General features: G+C 36.8%; 3 protein-coding genes across 4 annotated transcripts; all 3 read left to right on the top strand.

The window, feature by feature from the left end:
• The first annotated feature begins 10,451 nt into the window (after positions 1–10,451).
• Positions 10,452–11,453, top strand: LOC131004561 (uncharacterized). Its single transcript, XM_057931268.1, has 2 exons — positions 10,452–11,196; positions 11,383–11,453. Exons 1-2 carry the CDS (start codon positions 10,452–10,454, stop codon positions 11,451–11,453), a joined length of 816 nt encoding a protein of 271 aa, XP_057787251.1.
• LOC131004564 (replication protein A 70 kDa DNA-binding subunit B-like) lies at positions 11,352–13,265 on the top strand. 2 transcript variants are annotated; one of them, XM_057931272.1, is made up of 7 exons: positions 11,352–11,547; positions 11,731–11,888; positions 11,983–12,256; positions 12,427–12,523; positions 12,613–12,737; positions 12,823–12,901; positions 12,985–13,265. In XM_057931272.1, the coding sequence occupies exons 2-7, from the start codon at positions 11,742–11,744 to the stop codon at positions 13,145–13,147; spliced, it is 885 nt and encodes a 294-aa protein (XP_057787255.1). In that variant the 5' UTR covers positions 11,352–11,547; positions 11,731–11,741; the 3' UTR covers positions 13,148–13,265. The 2 variants fall into 2 exon arrangements, with proteins under 2 accessions (XP_057787255.1, XP_057787254.1); XM_057931271.1 differs by having other exon boundaries at positions 11,352–11,888; positions 12,985–13,264.
• Positions 13,266–13,640: 375 nt separating this feature from the next.
• Positions 13,641–16,482, top strand: LOC131004560 (uncharacterized). Its single transcript, XM_057931267.1, has 8 exons — positions 13,641–13,812; positions 14,056–14,112; positions 14,212–14,271; positions 14,350–14,445; positions 14,634–14,711; positions 14,969–15,025; positions 15,389–15,463; positions 15,978–16,482. The coding sequence occupies exons 1-8, from the start codon at positions 13,641–13,643 to the stop codon at positions 16,049–16,051; spliced, it is 669 nt and encodes a 222-aa protein (XP_057787250.1). The 3' UTR covers positions 16,052–16,482.
• The last annotated feature ends 3,493 nt before the right edge of the window (positions 16,483–19,975 follow it).

The following is a 19,975-nucleotide window of genomic DNA, read 5'->3' as shown; positions in this document are numbered from 1 at the left end:
TTCTTCCATACAATGCCTCATATGGTGCCATATCGATAGTCGCCTGGTAACTGTTATTATAGGCAAATTCAATCAACGGCAGCACTATTTCCCAACTTCCACCTCTATCTAACACCACTGTTCTCAACATATCTTCGAGGGTCTGAATTGTCCTTTCAGACTGCCCATCTGTCTGCGGGTGGAAGGCGGTGCTGAAATTTAACCTCGTGCCTAACTCCTTCTGTAAGCTCATCCAAAATCTAGAAGTAAATTTTGAGTCTCGGTCTGAAGTGATCGACACGGGTACACCGTGTAAGCGTACAATCTCTCGAACATACAACTGAGCTAGCTTGTCTGACCCATGTGTGATCGGTATTGGTATAAAATGAGCACATTTTGTGAGTCGATCCACTATTACCCAAATGGCAGTGTTTCCTCTCTTTGTTTTGGGCAAACTGGTCACAAAATCCATTGCGATGTGCTCCCACTTCCATTCTGGAATTTCCAACGGTTGTAGCTTTCCATATGGCCTTTGGTGTAGGGCCTTCACTTGTTGGCAAGCTAGGCATCTCTCTACAAAGGATGCTATGTCTCTTTTCATGCCTTCCCACCAAAAATGCTTCTTTAGATCTTGATACATCTTAGTACTGCCTGGGTGGGCAGTATAAGGGGTATCGTGAGCCTCACTCATGATTTTATCCTTAAGCTCATCATCGTGGGGAATGCATATTCTTCCCTCAAAGAGGATAGCATTATCTGCTGCTTCTTGATAATTCTTGACTCCTCCTTTCCTTACTGCTTCCCGTAGTTTCTCCATTTTCTCATCTTTTCTTTGTGCTTCTACGATCGTCTTCCTCAAGTTAGGTACCGTTGCCACAACGCTTGCTATCGTCCCTGGTGGTTTAATCACTTCTATGCTCATTTTGCTAAATTCCCTTATGAGCACCGTCTCTCGAGTGATGAGAGTTCCCAATTTAGATTGAGTTTTACGACTCAATGCATCAGCCACTACGTTGGCCTTGCCTGGGTGGTAGTTAATACCACAGTCATAATCTTTCACTAGTTCGAGCCATCTCCTTTGTCTCATATTAAGGTCCTTTTGCTCGAAAAAGTATTTCAGGCTTTTGTGGTCTGTGAATATCTCACACCTAACTCCATATAGGTGGTGTCTCCAAATCTTCAGCGCATGCACCACTGCAGCTAACTCCAGATCATGAGTCGGGTAATTTAGTTCATGTGGCCTAAGCTGTCGTGACGCGTATGCCATCACTTTTCCTTCTTGCATTAGTACACAACCGAGTCCATTTTTGGACGCGTCCGTGTAGATCACATATTCCTTGTCAGCTGTTGGGACGGCTAACACTGGTGCCGTAGTAAACTTTTCCTTGAGTTCTTGGAAGCTCTTCTCGCACTCCTCTGTCCAATAAAATTTTATTCCCTTCCTGAATAGTTGCGTCATTGGCCTTGCAATTTTGGAAAATCCTTCCATAAACCTCCAATAGTAACCTGCCAATCCTAAGAAACTTCTTATCTCATTAGGGTTAGTAGGCGATTTCCATTCGCGCACTGCTTGCACTTTTTCAGGGTCCACTTTAATCCCTTCTGATGACACAATATGTCCTAAAAACGTTACTTCGCTGAGCCAAAACTCGCACTTGCTGAATTTGGCATAAAGGCGCTCCGTCCTCAACGTTTTCAGAACAATTCTCAGATGTTCCTCATGGTCTTTCTCGTTCTTCGAGTAGATCAGGATGTCATCTATAAACACCAAGACAAATTTATCTAAGTACAGATGAAACACTCGATTCATGAGGTCCATGAATACGGCTGGCGCATTAGTTAGCCCGAATGGCACAACTACAAATTCATAGTGGCCATACCTAGTTCGAAATGCCGTCTTAGGTACGTCTTCTGGTCGAATCTTCAGCTGGTGATAACCAGACCGTAAATCAATCTTCGAGAACACGCTTACTCCCTTGAACTCGTCAAAGAGGTCATCTATCCTTGGTAAAGGATATTTATTCTTCAGTGTCACTTTGTTCAGTTCCCTATAGTCTATGCACATTCGCAATGTGCCATTCTTTTTCTTTACGAAAAGTACGGGTGCACCCTAAGGTGATACACTTAGCCTAATGAATCCAAGTTCCAAAAGTTCTTGCAGTTGTATCTTGAGTTCTTCCAACTCTTTAGGAGCCATTCGGTATGGTGCCTTCGAAATGGGAGCTGCCCCGGGCTCCAAATCAATGGTAAACTCAATTGGTTTGTCCGGTGGTGGCCCTGGCAGAATCTCTGGAAATACATCTGAAAAATCCCGTACAATTGCTACATCTTCTATGCTCCTTTCAGTTCCCGGTTCTCCGTGCAAGTATACGAGGTAAGCTGGGTATCCCTTCTTCATCATTCTCGTTGCTTGTAGAGCGGAGATGATCATCTTTCTTCTTCCCATGCTAATTCCGTGGAAATGTGACGGCTCCCTTCCTGGGGGTCGAAATGATATCCGTCTTTCATTACATAGGATGGTGGCGTAATTTTCAGCCAGCCAGTCCATTCCTAGAATTATGTCCACGTCTCTCATCGGTATAACATATGAGTTGTGCACCACCATCTTGAGTGATCCTATGTTCAATTCTAAGTTCAAGCACACATGTTTGACTATCGTCATCCCTCCTATAGGTGATGATATACTCAACTCCTGGTCAGCTCTTTCCATTTTAAGTTTTAAGGTGTCGACACATGTACTTGAAATGAAAGTATGCGATGCGCCCGTATCAAACAGAAGTACGACATGGGTATTAAGTAGCATGCCCATACCTGCCAGGTTTCCCTGGTTGTTCTCGGGCTGTTTCTGCCTCATAGCATAGGCTCTAGCATGACGAGGTTTTTTTCATGTTGTTTCTGTTGTCGCTGCTGTTGTTGGCGGGCCTGTTGCTGATACTGTTGTTGAGGTTGTGGTTGGTACTGTAGCTGTTGGTGCTGCTGTGGCTGCTGATACTGTGGTTGCTGCCTTGGGTATGGTTGGGGCAAAGCTTGAATTGCTCGCAGATGCGGAGCCTGGATAGGTGGGTTTGGCCTTGAACTCGTTCCATGTTGCTTATTCGGGCACCGGTTTGCATAGTACCCCTTCTGGTTACAGATATAGCAACTATCACTGCCGGCCTTACAGATTCCCACATGATTTTTGTTACATTTGGGGCAATGTGGGGCCCTCTGTTGGTTATTTCCCATCTGTTTCGGTGCACTCTGACCTCCATAGCCCTGTGACTGGAAGACCCGTCCCTGCCATGGCCTCTTCTCGCCTTGGTTCGGGTTACTGTTGTCCCATCTCCTCTTTCCTTTGAAATTCTGATTATATCTTTGATCATGTGGAGGTGCTGGCGCAGGTACAATTGCAAGTCTTTCTCCTGGCATGGCTGCCTCAATGTCTAACGCTCGGCTGAGCGACTCAGTGTAAGATAATCCTCCGTGGCTTGCCAAAGCTATCCTAATTTCGTGCCCCAGACCGGCACAAAACTTTTCAGCCATCTTTTCATCTGTGTCAATTTGTTCCGGCGCATATCTAGACATATCGCAGAACATCCTGTCGTATTGAGTTACCGACATCTTCCCTTGTTTTAGATTGTAAAATTCAGCTTCCTTCTTCTTGCGGTAGCTCTTGGGTATATACTTGTCATATATACCGGCTTTGAATTGTTCCCAAGTCAGGTTTTCTAACTGCTCTGCTGTCATCGTTTTCATCCGTGCTTCCCACCAGAAATCAGCTGACCCAGTCAACTGAAAGGACATACAAGTCAGGCGCTCTTGGTCGGTGCAACGCAGGAAGTTGAAAATGCGCTCAATAGCGCGAACCCAAGTTTCAGCTTCTGCCGGGTCTCCTGTCCCGTTGAAGGTAGGTGGGTTCTGTCGTAAGAATAATTCTTCAATCCGTCGTTCTGGCTGAACAGGTGGTTGAACTATTTCGGGTTCTGGTTCTGGCCCTGTTTCTGGGCCTCTTCTTTCATTTCGGGGAATCCTGCCCCCTCCTCTTGGTCGTCCTCGTTTTGACGGCACTCTATTAGGTCAAAACACAAGTTGTTAATGCAACATCACAAGGCATAATATTGTTCTATCCAACTTCTCTCGGACGCCTTTGCTTTGTTGGCATTCCGATGAGTCGACATATAGTCATCAATGTAATACACAGATGCATATCATCGATTCTGTAAATTATTTTCTTGATTCTCAAATCTCGCTCATACTCTTCCTCATGAAAGTATATAAATAACATAGCGGAAGTAACTTGCCGCAAAAGACTAATAGAGTCGCTACATAGACATGGAAATTAGTATCAATGAGGACTATTTCATCAACAATTGAATATAGATCTGGTGATCTATCCAAGCATTATACACGATGAACTAGCTATCTAGCAAGGTCATCATGAAAGAGCTCAGTTCCGAAATGCCCTATGAACCAGCATTTTCGTACTAATACTTATCAAAATAACTAAGCCAACATAGGGGCATACAAAAGCATCGAAATGATCATCGTTTTTGAAATACACAAATAACGTCCTACTAAATGCACAAGAGAATGTCTGTATGCATTACGTGCTTGACCCTTGGGTTGAAGCATACGTGTTTGACTGATTTAATCTGATGAGTATCTGTTTGTCCTTGGGTCACAGAAAATCTACCAACAGCTAGTAGATCGCAATGATTCAAATCACAAATGGCAATTAGGCAAAGTGTTTCAATAATTTGCCAAATAATTGAAAATGAATAACCATAGGGTAGAAATGAATTGACTGAAAGGTCGAAACGAAATGACCTAATAGTCTGAACCCGTTTGGCTTTTCAGATGAAGGTTTAAAATATATAGGTTTAAAGACCCATATATGATGACTACTGAGATTTTGGCCATGTGGACTGGCCAGGTCCGACATAACTACTTCTCTGTCACTCGGAAATACTTTTCCGAACTTGGAAACTCTTATTCCTTGGCTGCAAAAGGTATATTTGGTCTAAAATCACTACTTTCTTCTTAATATCTTGAACATGTCCTTGAGAATATTCTAGAGCTTCTCAAACTTGGAGTCTGCCTCCTAGTTTAATGCAATCCTTAAACATCTTCTATAGGTGAAATAAGGTAGGCTCGACCTTACTCAACAATGTTCCTCTATATGATCTTACTATAGTACTTCTAGTACTTAGTGTTCCTTCACATAGCTCTTGAAATGCAACCATATAATTTGAAGCACTCTTCCGTGTTATTGCAAAAGACCTTCTGAATCATCACGCATTCAATAAGGAAATAGCTTTTGCTCATCTGAGTACCTTTATAGGGTATGTGTCCCCATGTGTAATTCTAAGTCATGGAATGACCTTAGTCAATGCTTGCATTCTGGCTACTAAACTGAATGTTTGGTCTAAAATGTTCTAACTGGGGAATGTCTCTGATCGACTAAGGTATGCATACTTAACCTGCTTAGTCTCTCATCATAATCTCAATCTCTTAACTTTAACATCGAACCATTGTCGATATTTCTAGCTCTTGTTAAACTCCAAACCATCTTCAGGAACTCCTCCCGTCTTACGCACTTGTATAGATTTTTCTAGTCAATCATAATGGTTGGTAACTTCTAGTTACCCATGGCACCTATCCTCCTTTCGATTTGTAGCAGGTGATCGTAATCAATAGGGATTCTAAATCATGCTCACGTGTAATATAATAGGTAATTGTAATCATAAAGGTTCTGAATATCTGAAACTGTAAGCTGGCAGTTCTAATCGCGATGCTATAACATCATACACAAAGTGTTATAACTGCATATGAGTCCGACTCTGAAGTTCAAACATAAATCATGAAGGTTCTCTTCATGCCATAACTGGTGATAATCGAGAGTTAGTAATGAGTCTTAGCTCATTATGCGATAGCTAGCTGATTATATAAGTCACACTCGTCGCTACGAGCAATGACTCACGTGATCTATCATCAAATAAGGCAATAGTCGATTCGGTGTTCTGTCACTCGTGAACAACCTGAATGAAGAACTATGCCTGCTTCAGTGATTCGTGCGTGGCACTCCGCTTGCACTGCTTTCATGGGATTCTCTTTTTCTTTCTTAGCTCTTCACCATGGCTATAGTGAAATATAACTGAGTTTCTAGCTTCTATTGTTCTTCTCGTAACAGTGATCATGCATTCTTAACGCATCTAAGTTCATTGAGATATCTAATCAATCAATAAAGCATAAAACTTGAATGTAAGCATCAGTACATTCATATAAAACGTGAACTTCTCAATGTTTTAAAATCATTACCACCTTCTTTCTTGCTGAGCATGACGATGTGATGAAGTGATGAGCTTTGGCTGACTGACTCATATATACTAGTGATCATACTAGAAAAATGGGCTAACTCTAGGGTTCAGAGCAAATGAACTGCTCTGATACCACTCTGTCACGACCGGACCTAATTAAGGATAATTAAGCCGGGGAAACCGTGACTAATGGAGGGAGATTAGAAGCGGGGTAGAAAGGGGAATATTCAAACAAGAAAGGATCGCAGTATCATTGTTAACAACAGGGATATTTATAATATAACGGAGTTTTAGTCGTATAGACTCAAATAACTAGTAAGTTCGGATAACTCCGACTTATCCAAAATAACATAAAAATTCTGAGTACGCAGCGGAATAAGGTTCTGATTACATGTATGAAGACATGTAACCCTAGAGTTCATTAATACATAATAAGACAAAAGAGTCCCGCTCGTCACTTCATCACCATCGGCAGCTGCTCAACCTGCACATTTAGAAATATATGCAGGGCTGAGTACAAAAGTACTCAGTGGGCACATATGCCTACTATGAAATATAACATGCTTCGTAAAGTTGTAAATTGTCATGCCATCATAAACAGTACAGCAAGGGAGTTTTTCGCTAAAAAGGCCCAAGCTTACTAAATTCATTTGTGATTCTTAAAGTTCGTCTGCAGACTAAGTTCTCTTGTAATCTATCATATCTGGAACTGTGTGCCGGAGAGGTGGCCACCTCTCACGGACACTTGACCGGCCAACCCGCTAGATGACTCACGGTCACTGGTGTACACTAGCCCTGGCAGGATAGCTATCAACTGCTCAAGACCCGAATTCGATTGCATAATAACTGGCAAAGCCACATCAGATAGATATCATACCAAACATTGAAACATTTATGGCAAGACAACATTTGAAATAATTTTCAGTTCAAAGATTTTGCAATGAAATAACTGTTCAAACATAACATTAAACTCATTTGATATATATGAAAGTAACCCACCTGATAGCAAAGCTTTGCTACAGATTAGTGACTCCTTGACGAGCTCTTATTCTTGCGCTCGACCTTTAATCCGAGAAAATAACGTAAGACTTTAAATCGAGGGAAAATTCTCAATTAAATGAGAATGCGTAATTAACGATGCATGATCCTCTTATGAATTATTATTCAGAAATAATCAGGGAATTTCTATTGTTAATCCAGATTATCGGATTTAAACCAAAGCTAAGTCTCATCTCATGAAGCCGGATAATTAACTAAAATTAATCTATTCTCTTCAGGATGTTATACTCCACTGATTAAATAAACCCCATTCCTCGTAGTCAATAGAAAATAAATAAATACTTCAACTTATTCGCTTTATAACCTCATAATTAATTGGGCTTAATAACTAGGAACAAGTAATGTTATAAGATTAAATAATTAAAAGGCTCAACATAAGGCAGCCTAATAATTAATTAAATAGAAGTGGGCTTGAATAATTAACATGAGAGGCCCAATTGAAATAATTCATCGGCTCAAGTAATTAAATAAATCTTGGCCCAATAAATAAATAATTTGATTAGCTGGGCTCAATTAAATAAATCAAACGAGGCCCAACGAAATAATGTAATAGAGGCCCATCTGAGTAAAATAAATAAGGCCCAACTGAAATAAATTAACCAAGGCCCAACTGAAATAAATTAATCAAAGGCCCATATAAATAAATTCAGAGGCCCAATCAGTAATTAAAATCGGCCCATATAAATAAAATCAGAGGCCCAATTCATAATTTAGATGTGAAGCCCAAGTGATTAAAAATAACATCAAGCCCAGCTTAAAATAATTCGGCCCACAATAAATTAAAAGGAAAAGCCCAATTTCCTTAAAATAAACAAGCTCAAATTCGGCCCAAACAATAACTCAAGCCCAAAATTAAAAAAAAAATCGAGCCCAAATATAAAAAAAATTCGAGCCCAATGTAATGGCCCAACACCCAATTCTCTTCCCCCTTTTCCTTCCAAATTCGGCTGAGCCCTTCTCTTTCTACCTCACGTTTCCTCCCCATCTCTGTTCTCTTTCTTTCTCTCTGTTGGAGTCGCTCCCTTCGGTTCTCTCTCTCTTTCGATCCGCCTCCAGCCGAGGTGTCGGCCGTCGAGGCTCCGGCGAGACCGCCTGACTCCTCTCACTTCGAGTCATCTCTCAACATACTCGGTCCTTTCTCTCTCTCAAAGAAACACACACACACAGACGCACGCTTCTAACCCTCTCTCTCTCTCGATCCGTCTCCAGCCGAGGCGGGCGTCGCCGCCGCTGCCGGCGCGGCCGTGCCTGGCAGAGGGCGGCACACCTTGCCGTCTCACTCTCCTCTCTCTCTCAAGGAGCTGCTCGCCCCTTCCTCTCCAGCCTGCTCGTTCGGCGCCCCTCAAAATCCAGTCGGTTCCACCTTCTCCGGCGGTCCAGTCATCGTCCGCTATCACCGGCGTCGGCCTTCTACAAGTCTAGCCCAGCGCCCCCTTTTCTCTTCATCGCAGAGCCCTAAATCGGGCCATGGATCTGAAATATCATCGTTGCCGCTGTTGCTACTCTTTCGTCCGGAATCCAGCGAGTCAAACGGCGCCGGTCGTCGTCTGGGAGTGGCTGCTGCTTCGCCTGGAGTCGCCGCCGACTGGAGTTGCTGCTGCTCCGGTCCTGGTACCGGTCTTCTTCTTCTCCCCCTAGATCGGTAACGCCGTAGCTGTCGCCTTCAAGTCTCGGTGAGGCCGAGAGAGTTCGTCCCTGTCACCGTTATCGTCACTCAGTCCCCACCGGACGAGGCAGTCGGCCCTTTTCTTTCCCGGCGTCGTTCAGCTTCCGCCAGCTCCGTCCGGCGTCGGGGTTTGACAGTTGCTTGGGCAGTCGGCCCTTATTCTCCAAAGCTAAGTTTAACTTCTATGCTATTATAAATCCTCGTTCGTGAATCTCTTGATGAACTATAGCTATCAAAGTGTAATATACACCCATATACTATGTATTTCCTTTTAAACATATGCTTGATGATATGATATATGAACTGGAGCTGAGCTTAGTATATACCTGCTATGCTTGGTGTTGGTGGCTGTTTGTTGCTATTGAATTCAATGAGAAATTTAGGCTTGTAATTGATGTTGGCTGCTGTGGTGTTACTAGATGAACTGGAATAGCTCTGAAATAATTCAAGATTGATGTTCTTGTATTAATGCAGGTGGAATATGGAAAAAGGTGATGAAGAAAGTTGAAGAAAGCCTACTTCCTTGAAGTTTGGCAGCAGTGCAGTAAATGATTTCTTCCTCCAATGCTTCGAGTGTTGGGGTACTACTGGACTGGAGCAGCTTGAAATCTTGGCAAAGTAGTTAAGCCAAGTCTTCCTTCTCTTTGTGATTGCCGGTGCGAAATGGAAGGAATGGGTGAAGTGTTGGAGTTGGTGGGGAAAAATGTAGTGGAGAAGTTGGTGTAGTGGAAGAGTAGGTGTAGTGGTGGGGAAGCAAATGGTGGTAAATTCAACCTTGTAAAATACTATACAATTTTCCCCAAGCTGGGAAGTAGACTGTATTCGTGAACTGTAATAAAATACTGGCTTCTATTCTCTATCATCCGTTATTGTATCTGTTTGATATCTTTTTCCTTGCCTGCTAACTTGATAAACTATAATATAACTTAAATTAAATCCGTAGATTTAATCTGCTTTGCTGTCGGAATAAATCCTCGACTTCTAGTAGCATTAATAAAATATAACTGCTTCCGTTTCTCGATTAATAAATAACTTGACTTTGCTAAGTCAATTAAAAATAATAATTATTGAATAACTCAATAATCCTCGTCGCGTTTTTCTCATGCATACAAAAGCATACGGCTAAAATAATACTCCATCTCTGATAAAAAAAAAATTAGGATCATAAACTGAATTCATATCAGGATAATAACCGTTTTCATTCACTGATGAACAAAAATAAACACTCATTACTGGATTTAAAATATATAAAAGAGCGGGTCACTACAATTGCTCTTGCAGTTGCTTCATCTGGTGTTGCGGCTTCTTTGTTACCAAATGGTCGAACAGCTCATTCTAGATTTAAAATTCCGTTAAATTTAGATGAATCTATGTCATGCTCGATAAGCAAGAATACTGCGACGGCAAAGTTAATAATTGCAGCCAAGCTAATATTGTGGGATGAGGCATCGATGGCAAATCGAAAGGCAGTTGAAGCATTAAATTTATTGTTGCAAGATTTGATGGAAAACCAGTTATTGTTTGGTGGCAAAACAGTTGTTCTTGGTGGAGATTTTCGGCAAACTATACCAATTGTTCGAAGGGGTTCTCGTGAAGAGATAGTGGATGCTTGTTTGGTATATTCATCCATATGGCTTCTTATTCGAAAAATTCATTTGACACAGAATATGCGGGCAATGGAGGATCCTGTTTTTACAGATTTGTTATTGAGGGTTGGTGAAGGCATAGAGCCAAATGTTCGTGTTGATTATATTAATCTTCCTGAAGATATGTGTCTTTCTTACCATGGTTCAGATTCACCTCTTGACACACTGGTCAATGAAATATTTCCGTCGTTTGATGCATATTCTAGCGGTTCTTCGAGCCTTATAAATACCGCTATTTTAACTCCTAATAATGAATGTATGGGAGAAATTAATGAATCATTGATTGGAAAATTCCCAGGCAATATGGTTGAATATGTTAGCACGGATTATGCAAACGATCCAAGCCAGCAACAATACTATCAAGATTATATGAATGCAATTAGTGTTGGTTCATTGCCACCACATGTTCTTAAATTAAAGGTTAACTGTCCAGTTATGTTACTTCGCAACTTAAATCCATTGGAGGGGTTGTGTAATGGAACACGTTTAATTGTGCGTGATCTTGGTAGGCACGTGATCGGAGCCGTCATTGCTGTAGGGACTCATTCTGGTAAATATGTTTTAATCCCAATGATTCCATTGGAGTTGGATGATACACACATATGTCCAATTACTTTTAAGAGGCTACAATTTTCCGCTAAGATTGTGTTTTGCAATCAGCATCAACAAATCTCAAGGACAAACATTGGATCGTGTTGGTGTTTATTTGCCTCATCCTGTTTTTTCACATGGACAGCTATATGTTGCTTTATCAAGGGTCAGAACATCAAGTTCAATAAAATTCTTAATTCGACCGCCAGTTGCTGATATGGATTCAACATGTGAAACAAGAAATGTTGTGTACACTGAAATTTTGCATGCGGCGACATGATGATAAATCTGGGTACTTTGTAGAAGGCAGGTATTTATAGGGGTGTACTCTTTTTTGGGGTAGTCTTAGTTTGAAATAGAGATTAGGATAGAATTAGTTAAACATTTAGGATCATATAATATTGAATTCCAATTAGTTAAGATTATGATCTAACTGTTATTGCTTGTTTTGTAATTCAAATGCTTTTGTTACTTACTGCCATGATCCAATTAGGTTGTCAAGAAATGGAAGAGCGTTTGATTCCAATGAATGAGATTCTCCCAGGAACGAAGGAATGGAAATGCAAGGTGAGAGTGATCAAGAAGCAAGAACCTAAGCAAGCTAACAATAATCCTAATAAATTTCAGAAATTAATCTTGGGTGATGGCTTGGTAAGTTTATGAGTATCCCTTACATTTAAGTTGTTGTTGTGAGTTTTTCTTACCTTTAAAAGGTTACATATATTAATTTTTTTGTTCTTTTTAGGGCCACACTCTTGATGCCGTGATATTCCATGATAATATAGATAGGTTCAAACATGTGCTTCAAGAGGGTAATGTTTACATGGTGAAAGGAGCCTATGTTTCTGATCCAAAGCAATACAGGAATCCAATTGTGACATGTAATTACCAATGGACGTTCAGAAAAGATACTTCGGTGAATGAAGAACCAAATGATTCGATACCTGCTGGTGGACTAAGTTTTAGAGCAACTCCAAGTTGCGAGTTCCACAAATTCCTCTCAACAAAGACATTGATCAGTTAAGCTAAGCAACTTAATTATTGAAGAATTGAAAATGATATTTTTATATTTATTTTAGCAATATTTTGTGTAAGTTTAGGAAAAGAATTATTGTACTTATTATATTTTAGAATGGGATTATTTTACTGTGACTTAAATGTTAATTAATCATTTTCTTCTCTTACTTAGATACTGCTTGTGTCATTATTGGTACCCATGAACCTCGGGTTGTCACAGTCAAAGGACAGGGTAAAGTCATTCGTGAGTATGCTGCCATTGATACAGAGTATGTTAGATACACGATGAGTTTATGTTTTTTTATTTCTTTACATATGTTTAGTTTATTTTATAATAACATAATTCATGGAAATGTAGGCTGGAAACGTTTGTGGTGACATTTTGGGAAACTTCTGTATCCGATGAGATCTATGCTAAATTGGAACCTATTTCGAATAGGACACCGTTGCTGTTGTTGATTTTTTCAGTCGTGCCATATTACGGTATGCATGATTTTACATGGTGTGATAAATTATACATACATAAATTGTTAGGCACAATTGATGATGGTTTCTCTTTAATGTTCAGGATTGAGTCTGACCACCAATGCTCAGTCAATTGTCTTGGATAGCTCTGAGAATGAAATGCTAATTGAACTAGAGAGATGGTATTGTATAATCTGTATAACAATTAAGAACCTTATCGTGTAAATATTTTTGTTCCTAACTTGCTTATAATTATCATAAATAGGAAGCAAGAGAATGAAGAGGCCATCAACATGTTAGTACAAACTGGTGGTTTTTTTGAAAATAAAGTGTTGCGCTCACCTAAGCAACCCCTGCAGATTACTAAAGTGGAACAAATGTTGCAGAATCAAGAGGTGACTTACTTTATATTGTACTTGCACAAGTAACGTGATTTTAACATTTTTTTTTAATTTCTTTTCCAGAATACATACTTTAATGTAAAAGTTAAAGCAAGATTGGAAAATGAATACCAAGACTACTTTTACATTGGTTGTCCAATATGTTCCACAAAGACAGTTGCCTCATATGGTACATAGTTCATGTGTTACTCAACTCCATGCAAGAATATGAGAATAGCCAATCGGAGGTGCTAATCGATCAATACCTCTTTTCTTAGTTTGTATTATTTGTACAAGTGTGTATATTAGAACACTTGATTTTACTACAGCTTCAGATTTAGTCTCATGGTCTTTGATGCGTCTGGACAAGTGGAAGTCACTTTTTTGGGGAAAGAAGCTCATAAACTTCTTGGCCTAGATCCTTCTGAGTTTTATGAAAAACAAAATCAAGTGAGTATTCTAACTAAACAATGGTCGATTATTATCACGTTTACAAAAATAAATAATACCCTTTTAAAAATTATAGGGACCCATAACGCAGATGGATTTTCTTAGGCAACGCCTATGCAATATTGTCTTACTCTTAAAGATAAAAAGTCGAATATTTAAAGATGTTTGTACTTTCACTGCGGATGCTATTGAGATTTTACAATATGATGGTGCAATACCATCTGAGAAAATTAGCATTGAACCTGAAGTTCATCTGGAGCAAGGTTTGTATAATTTTTTCTTCTACTCCATGTATTATTAAATTAAGATGATAATAATTTAAGTATTTTATTTCTTCAGGGCTGCTAAAAAGTGTGACGAGACAATTGGTTTTTCATGATTCATTAGGTGAATAATTTTGTGATGGCAACCGATTAATATTTGCTGTAATTTAATATGAACATTTTAGTTAAATTAAGTTAAATTATTTTTGTTTTTTGTAATGATGATTACTGCAATTATTATAGATAATGATAAAGTCATTCGAGCAAAGATTGCTGCCAAAGCTAAAAGGCAAGGGGAAAGTGTCCCAAGAAAGCCATATTGAACATATCAAAGGTGAAAATGATTATGATATGCTACTCTTGCTTGAAAGGATAATAATTATAATTTTGCAACAACAGATACAATTGGAAGCTCATTTAAAGATAGTCTTTCTTCTGATGATGATAAACCAATATCAGGTATAACATCCACTATTATAAATAGATACTTGATATTGCAAATTCATTTAATGTAACTATATTTCTTCTCCATCACAGAAATCTTCAGGGGTAAAAAGAAAATTTGCTCTATTGTTTTGTCTGAAGATTCAAGCAATGATAGTCTGAATTGTGTAGTGGAATCGGTTGAAAGAGGTATATCACCAAAATTTAGAAATTTATTTTCAAAGAATCTAGGTTACACGTGTATTTGATTTTTTACATATATAATAACAAAAGTATATGTGATGAAAAAATGCACACACCCAATAAGAAATTTTCTAAATTTAATTTTCATATTTTATTCATCTAAGAAATCGGGTTCAATTCATATACTATATCAGGTAACATTGGGAAAATCAAAAGAAGATTTGTTAGCAAAAGGAAAAAAGTTGTGCACTTAGATCTTTCTGAAGATTCAGGTATTCAATTATTATTACAAGATTTAGTGCATTTTGCTAAAGATTTTGATGATATGTTTTCCATCAGAAAATGATAATCATGGCTTAGTGAAAATGAGGATTCTTTTGATCACTTTGAACAAATGTTGGTGAAACTTTTTATTTTCTTTTCCATGAGTAGTGAGTTTTTGACTTTTTTATTGCAATGGAGAAATTGTATAACCAATATAAGAATAATGATTGATCTAACAATATTTATATTGGTTTTGTAATGTTAGATGATGTTGATACACCTGAGAATTTTGATGATGCACATTTGGATATGCCTCTATCAGGTAATAGTTAGACATGATAGATAGTATTTTAAATCTTCTAGAATTTATTAATCGAGCAAATGTTGAAATATTATTGTGCCATTGTTAGAAATTTCAAAAATAAAAAGAAAGCTAAAAACATTAGCATGAGGTCATAAAGTCACGTGAACATGAAGATCAAAGATCCTCAAGCATGCACATCTAAACATTCTAATTTTAAATTGATATCGCCTATGTTAATCTATCATGTTTTGAACTACCACTTGGTACCATTGTGTGTAATTACTATGAAATCTGAACCAGTACACATGTGTACCAGCTACTTGCTTAGCTCCAACAATTTATAAAACATATACAAATATAATTAAGCAACTTTATTTGTAGATGAATTAGTGGGGAGAGCAACTGATTGCAAACTTGTTGAAGATTCTCATATGGAGTCATGTCTACCTTTGGCAGGTAATTATTCAACCAATTAGATAAATTTTCGTTTCCAATATTCTTCGTTGTTAACAATATTAACTCAATCATTTAGGCACACTATACCATGAGGAGAAACAGGACCTTGTGGCAAAAACATCAAAGAAGACTAAAATAACTCAAGCTAAGGACAAACAAGTAGCTAAGGGTACAAAACTAAAAAACTAGAGAACAACTAACTATTGTCATTATATAAACACTTAATCTTTAATGTGTGTTCTCGTATGATTGATGAGAGTTTCTGTGCAACATTATCAGCAAAGAAGGCGAACAAAATGAAGTCTAATATCTTAAAAGACAAGATACAAAGCATATCTGATTCATCCCACCAACTTAGCGAAGTGGTTATTGAGCATAATAACGGTTAGAATTCTACATGAGACAACAGTGTGAATAGTTCTAAATCAAATCATCAATGATATAGGATATTATATATGCAAATACATTATGTTTTTCATTAACTGATTTTGTTAATATTATCATCAACTTTTAGGCAAAAGAGTTCCACAAACACCAACACTCAAGTCAAGGAGTGGCAGAACAATCAAGCGAAGAATATTGGACTGATGAAGTGAAAGATTTTATGAGACTTTGAAGCAACTTTTGTATGTACTTTGTACAATTCTCTAGCTATGACTTTTGGCTCTATTACACCGTGTTGGTGACATTCTACTAGCATTTTGAGGTTACCTTTTGTATGTACATTGTATATGCCTCGATGCAGTTTTTGGTTTAATGTGCTATGTATATATAACGCATAATGTCTGAAAGGATACTTAAATAGTTTATATATAAATTGTATTATGTAGATTGTTGCTCCTAGCTGTACAAATTAAATACTCCTAAATGTATTACAATCGTGACCTATAAGTCAAGTATAATATGTCTACACTTAAAAATGATTCGACCAGCGCCGTTATTGGTCCCATAATTCACGGAGCAATTATGGAAACACCGCGTCCTACGCGGTGCAAAATTTCTAGTATATATATATATATATATATATATATGGGATTCCACATAGGATTTGAAAAGCAAATCATGTTTTTTAGATATGCAAGCTATTTCGTGATATATATAAAGACAAAAACTCCAGGGAAATTTCACGGTTAAATCGATTTTTTAATGATACTATTTCAATATATAAATAATATTTTATATTGAAGTAGTATTATTAAAAAGTCGATTTCACCATAAAATCGATTTTACAGGAGAACAACTCATATATAAAATGGCATCCCATTTAGAGATTTTTCATCACTTCATTCTTTTGAAAAAAAAAATAGGGTAGTTCTCGTGAACAAGTAGTCTTTCTTTTTCATTCTACACGATAGGGGCCCGCGTAGGAATTCAAATAATATTAATAATTCAAGTGAATTAGTCAAAGTCCTTTTCACTCATTTTACACTATTGGGGCCCAATGAATTTTAATTAGGCAGTTTTTTATCAGATGAGATCTTCTATTTCACTATTTTGTGTGTATCATTTTTAATTTATCTATTTTATAATTGTTTTTTATAAAAATAAAAAATATTATTATATTATAAACTCTAATTAATATTTATAACTAAAAATTAAAATTTTAAAAATTTATATACTTTAACTTTGAATTAATGAACCCAAATAATCACTTAGTAATTCAAATAAATATAAAAAAATAATTATAAACCCTAATTGGATGAGTGAACCCTTGTTAATTTTCTTTTTATAATATTAAAGCATAATAAATTAAAACTGAAGAACATATAATTAAAAATTATAATAAATTAAGAGGGGTATGCGATGGTATACACACAAAATAGTGAGAGAGATGATCCCATGTGCTTTTCTATTTTTATGGGAATGATGTCTATGGAAATGACTTGTTGTCTGCCCATTGTAGTTTATTTTTATAAGGGAATGAAATTGTGACGTTTATTTTTTTGACTTGGGAGAGTTGGGGAGGCGGAGCAGTGTGGTTTGAATCCGAAACCTCACTGTTCACATACAGGAGGTCGCACCGCTTGGTGTTATCTTGGGGACAACTGTGATGTTTATTTATTCAGTACAAATTTGGACCCTTATAAAAGAAATAATTTGTGAATGTCAGAATCTTAATTTTTTTATCCGACGCGTTAAAAATAATTATTAAATGGTTATTTATGAATAGGCAGCTTGAAATAATATTATATCGATCAATAATTTAATAATGCGGAATTCATTTGTGATGTGAGTATTTTATAAAAATTTGCTAAACAATATGAACTGATATCATATATTTTTAGCGTTGACTGATTAGAGACCAGAAATGCTTGATAAATCTCTAAATGGGAGTATATGTTTACGAAATCTTTGTAGCATCGAAATTTTGAGGATTTAATTCAGTCTCCTCCGTTCTCATTTTTTCACAAGTCATATCTCTTTATCCCACATTGATTTTTAATCAAACTATATCTTGACTAAAAACTATATAAATGGTTGTGTAGTATCTCATCCTTCATATATTTGCACCATCAATCAATTTAATTTGGTCAATTAACTTTTAGTTGGCCAAATAAATAGTTATATTTTTATTAAAAAATAATTTAATTTATAGAATATACTTTGACCAATAATTAAATTTATTCAATAATGTGAGTCCATATATTAAAACAAAACTTAATTATTAATTTTAATTTGAGTTTATTAATCTCAATTACTCTTAAATGAATTTTAAACTAACTAGTTAAATTTCCACAAAATTAGATAATTATATTTAGTACATATAAATGTGGTGCTAGCTCATATGATATTAAGGTGTATATATGTTTTGTGGGTTTCAATTGAGAGAATTCAATTGAATTGAAATCATCTAACCATTTAGTTTCGCCAAATTATTATAAATACTTAAAGCATTCAACACTTTATAAAACATTCAAAAAAGAGAATATTTCAAACACTTCAATTTGATCTATATATAGTTAAATAATCATGATTCATATCCTTTTTTTTTTCGTTATCAGTGGAGTAATAGTCAATGAATCTCAAGCGCATCGTCAGATCGAGTTGATGGATTCAACACTTGCTTGAGCAGATAAAAAAATCGATTTTTGTTGCATAGTACAAGATGTTGCACCCAAGTTTTTGTCATTATATATCTCCCACAAAAATAAAAAATAGCACTCCCCCATCCCGCGAACTTTGAGCAATATTCCTTTTCGGGTTGTTCTGCGAAGCTTGAGCACTTTCTTTACATGACAAATTTTTTTCTCTTTATTCACCTTTTCATTTTTCCATCTACCACTCTTAACACACAAAATACTAACTTTTTAAATCATGTGTCGAAAAAAAATTGCTCAAGATTCGCATGTCGATCGGAAGGAGTATTATATATTAATAAGTCAATTATGATAATATTGCAGGCTATATTCATCTTTATATCTATAAATTTATACAACATAAATTTCAATATTTTTCTAAACTTTTTGACTTAGAAAACTTGTAGTGGTGGGACCTATCTATGTTTTTCTTTTTCTTCCACTCCTTTTTTACCTTTTGGAAAATGGATGCATCTCGATCATCCTAACTAATCTTTCCGAGTCTTTTCTTTCATTTCATTTCCACCTATCAATTCAAGTTTTCTAGTTTTTACTTTCTCTAGTAAAAAAATTATATAAGGTACACCATATATAGTCCATTATATATAATCCCGAAAAATAAAAGTTGATACAAGACAAAAAATAAATTGCATCTTTTGCAAATTAATCGATTAAACCAAAGCATTAAAAAAAGCTGTAATATGGTTTGAAGAGAAAAGGGGAAACTCGAATTCTTTGCTTTAGTTTATATTTAAAGCACTCCAAAACGGTCTTTATTGAATAAATTAAGGGCGTGTTTGATATTGGCTAATACACTGTATTAGCTAATTTAATACAAACCAGTCTAGTGTTTGGTATTATTTAGTAATAATGCGGATGACCCGGTTTAATCCCACGACCCAGTATTAATAATCCAGATTTCTTAGGATTAATAATACCACCTCCCCTCTAGGATTAACTTAAACCAGGATATTCTGTATTTAGCCATGATAGCAAACATCAACTCAGTATTAAGAATCTGTCATTATCCACGCTAAATATCCTGATTACAAATTATCGTACATAATCCTTTACTGAAAACCAAATGAGCCCTAAGAGTTAGACTTGGGTGCGGGTGCCCGCATGCTATGCGGCCCCGACCCAGATCAAACGTATGTATATAATATGTATATAAAACATTTTAGTAAATTAAACCAAAAGTAGTGTTTGGTTAACTGGTAAAGCATGTGCCCCTTATACCAAAGGGATAGGGTTCGAAACCCCTTTCCCCCCCTTTTTTTGGATTTCTGTTTTTTTTTCTTGCATTTTCTTTTTTTCCTTTTTTTCTGTTCTTTTTATTTTTGTTCCTTTTTTTTGATTTTGTGCTTTTCCCTTTTTTCTTCATTTTTTTTGTTTTTTTAGCCTTTTTTTGCTAATTACTCGACCAAATAACTAA

Source organism: Salvia miltiorrhiza, unplaced genomic scaffold (assembly GCF_028751815.1).
Source record: "Salvia miltiorrhiza cultivar Shanhuang (shh) unplaced genomic scaffold, IMPLAD_Smil_shh original_scaffold_419_1, whole genome shotgun sequence".
Classification (NCBI taxonomy): Eukaryota; Viridiplantae; Streptophyta; class Magnoliopsida; order Lamiales; family Lamiaceae; genus Salvia; species Salvia miltiorrhiza.
Note: the sequence above shows the minus strand (reverse complement) of the source record. Positions and strands in the feature narration are given on the sequence as shown.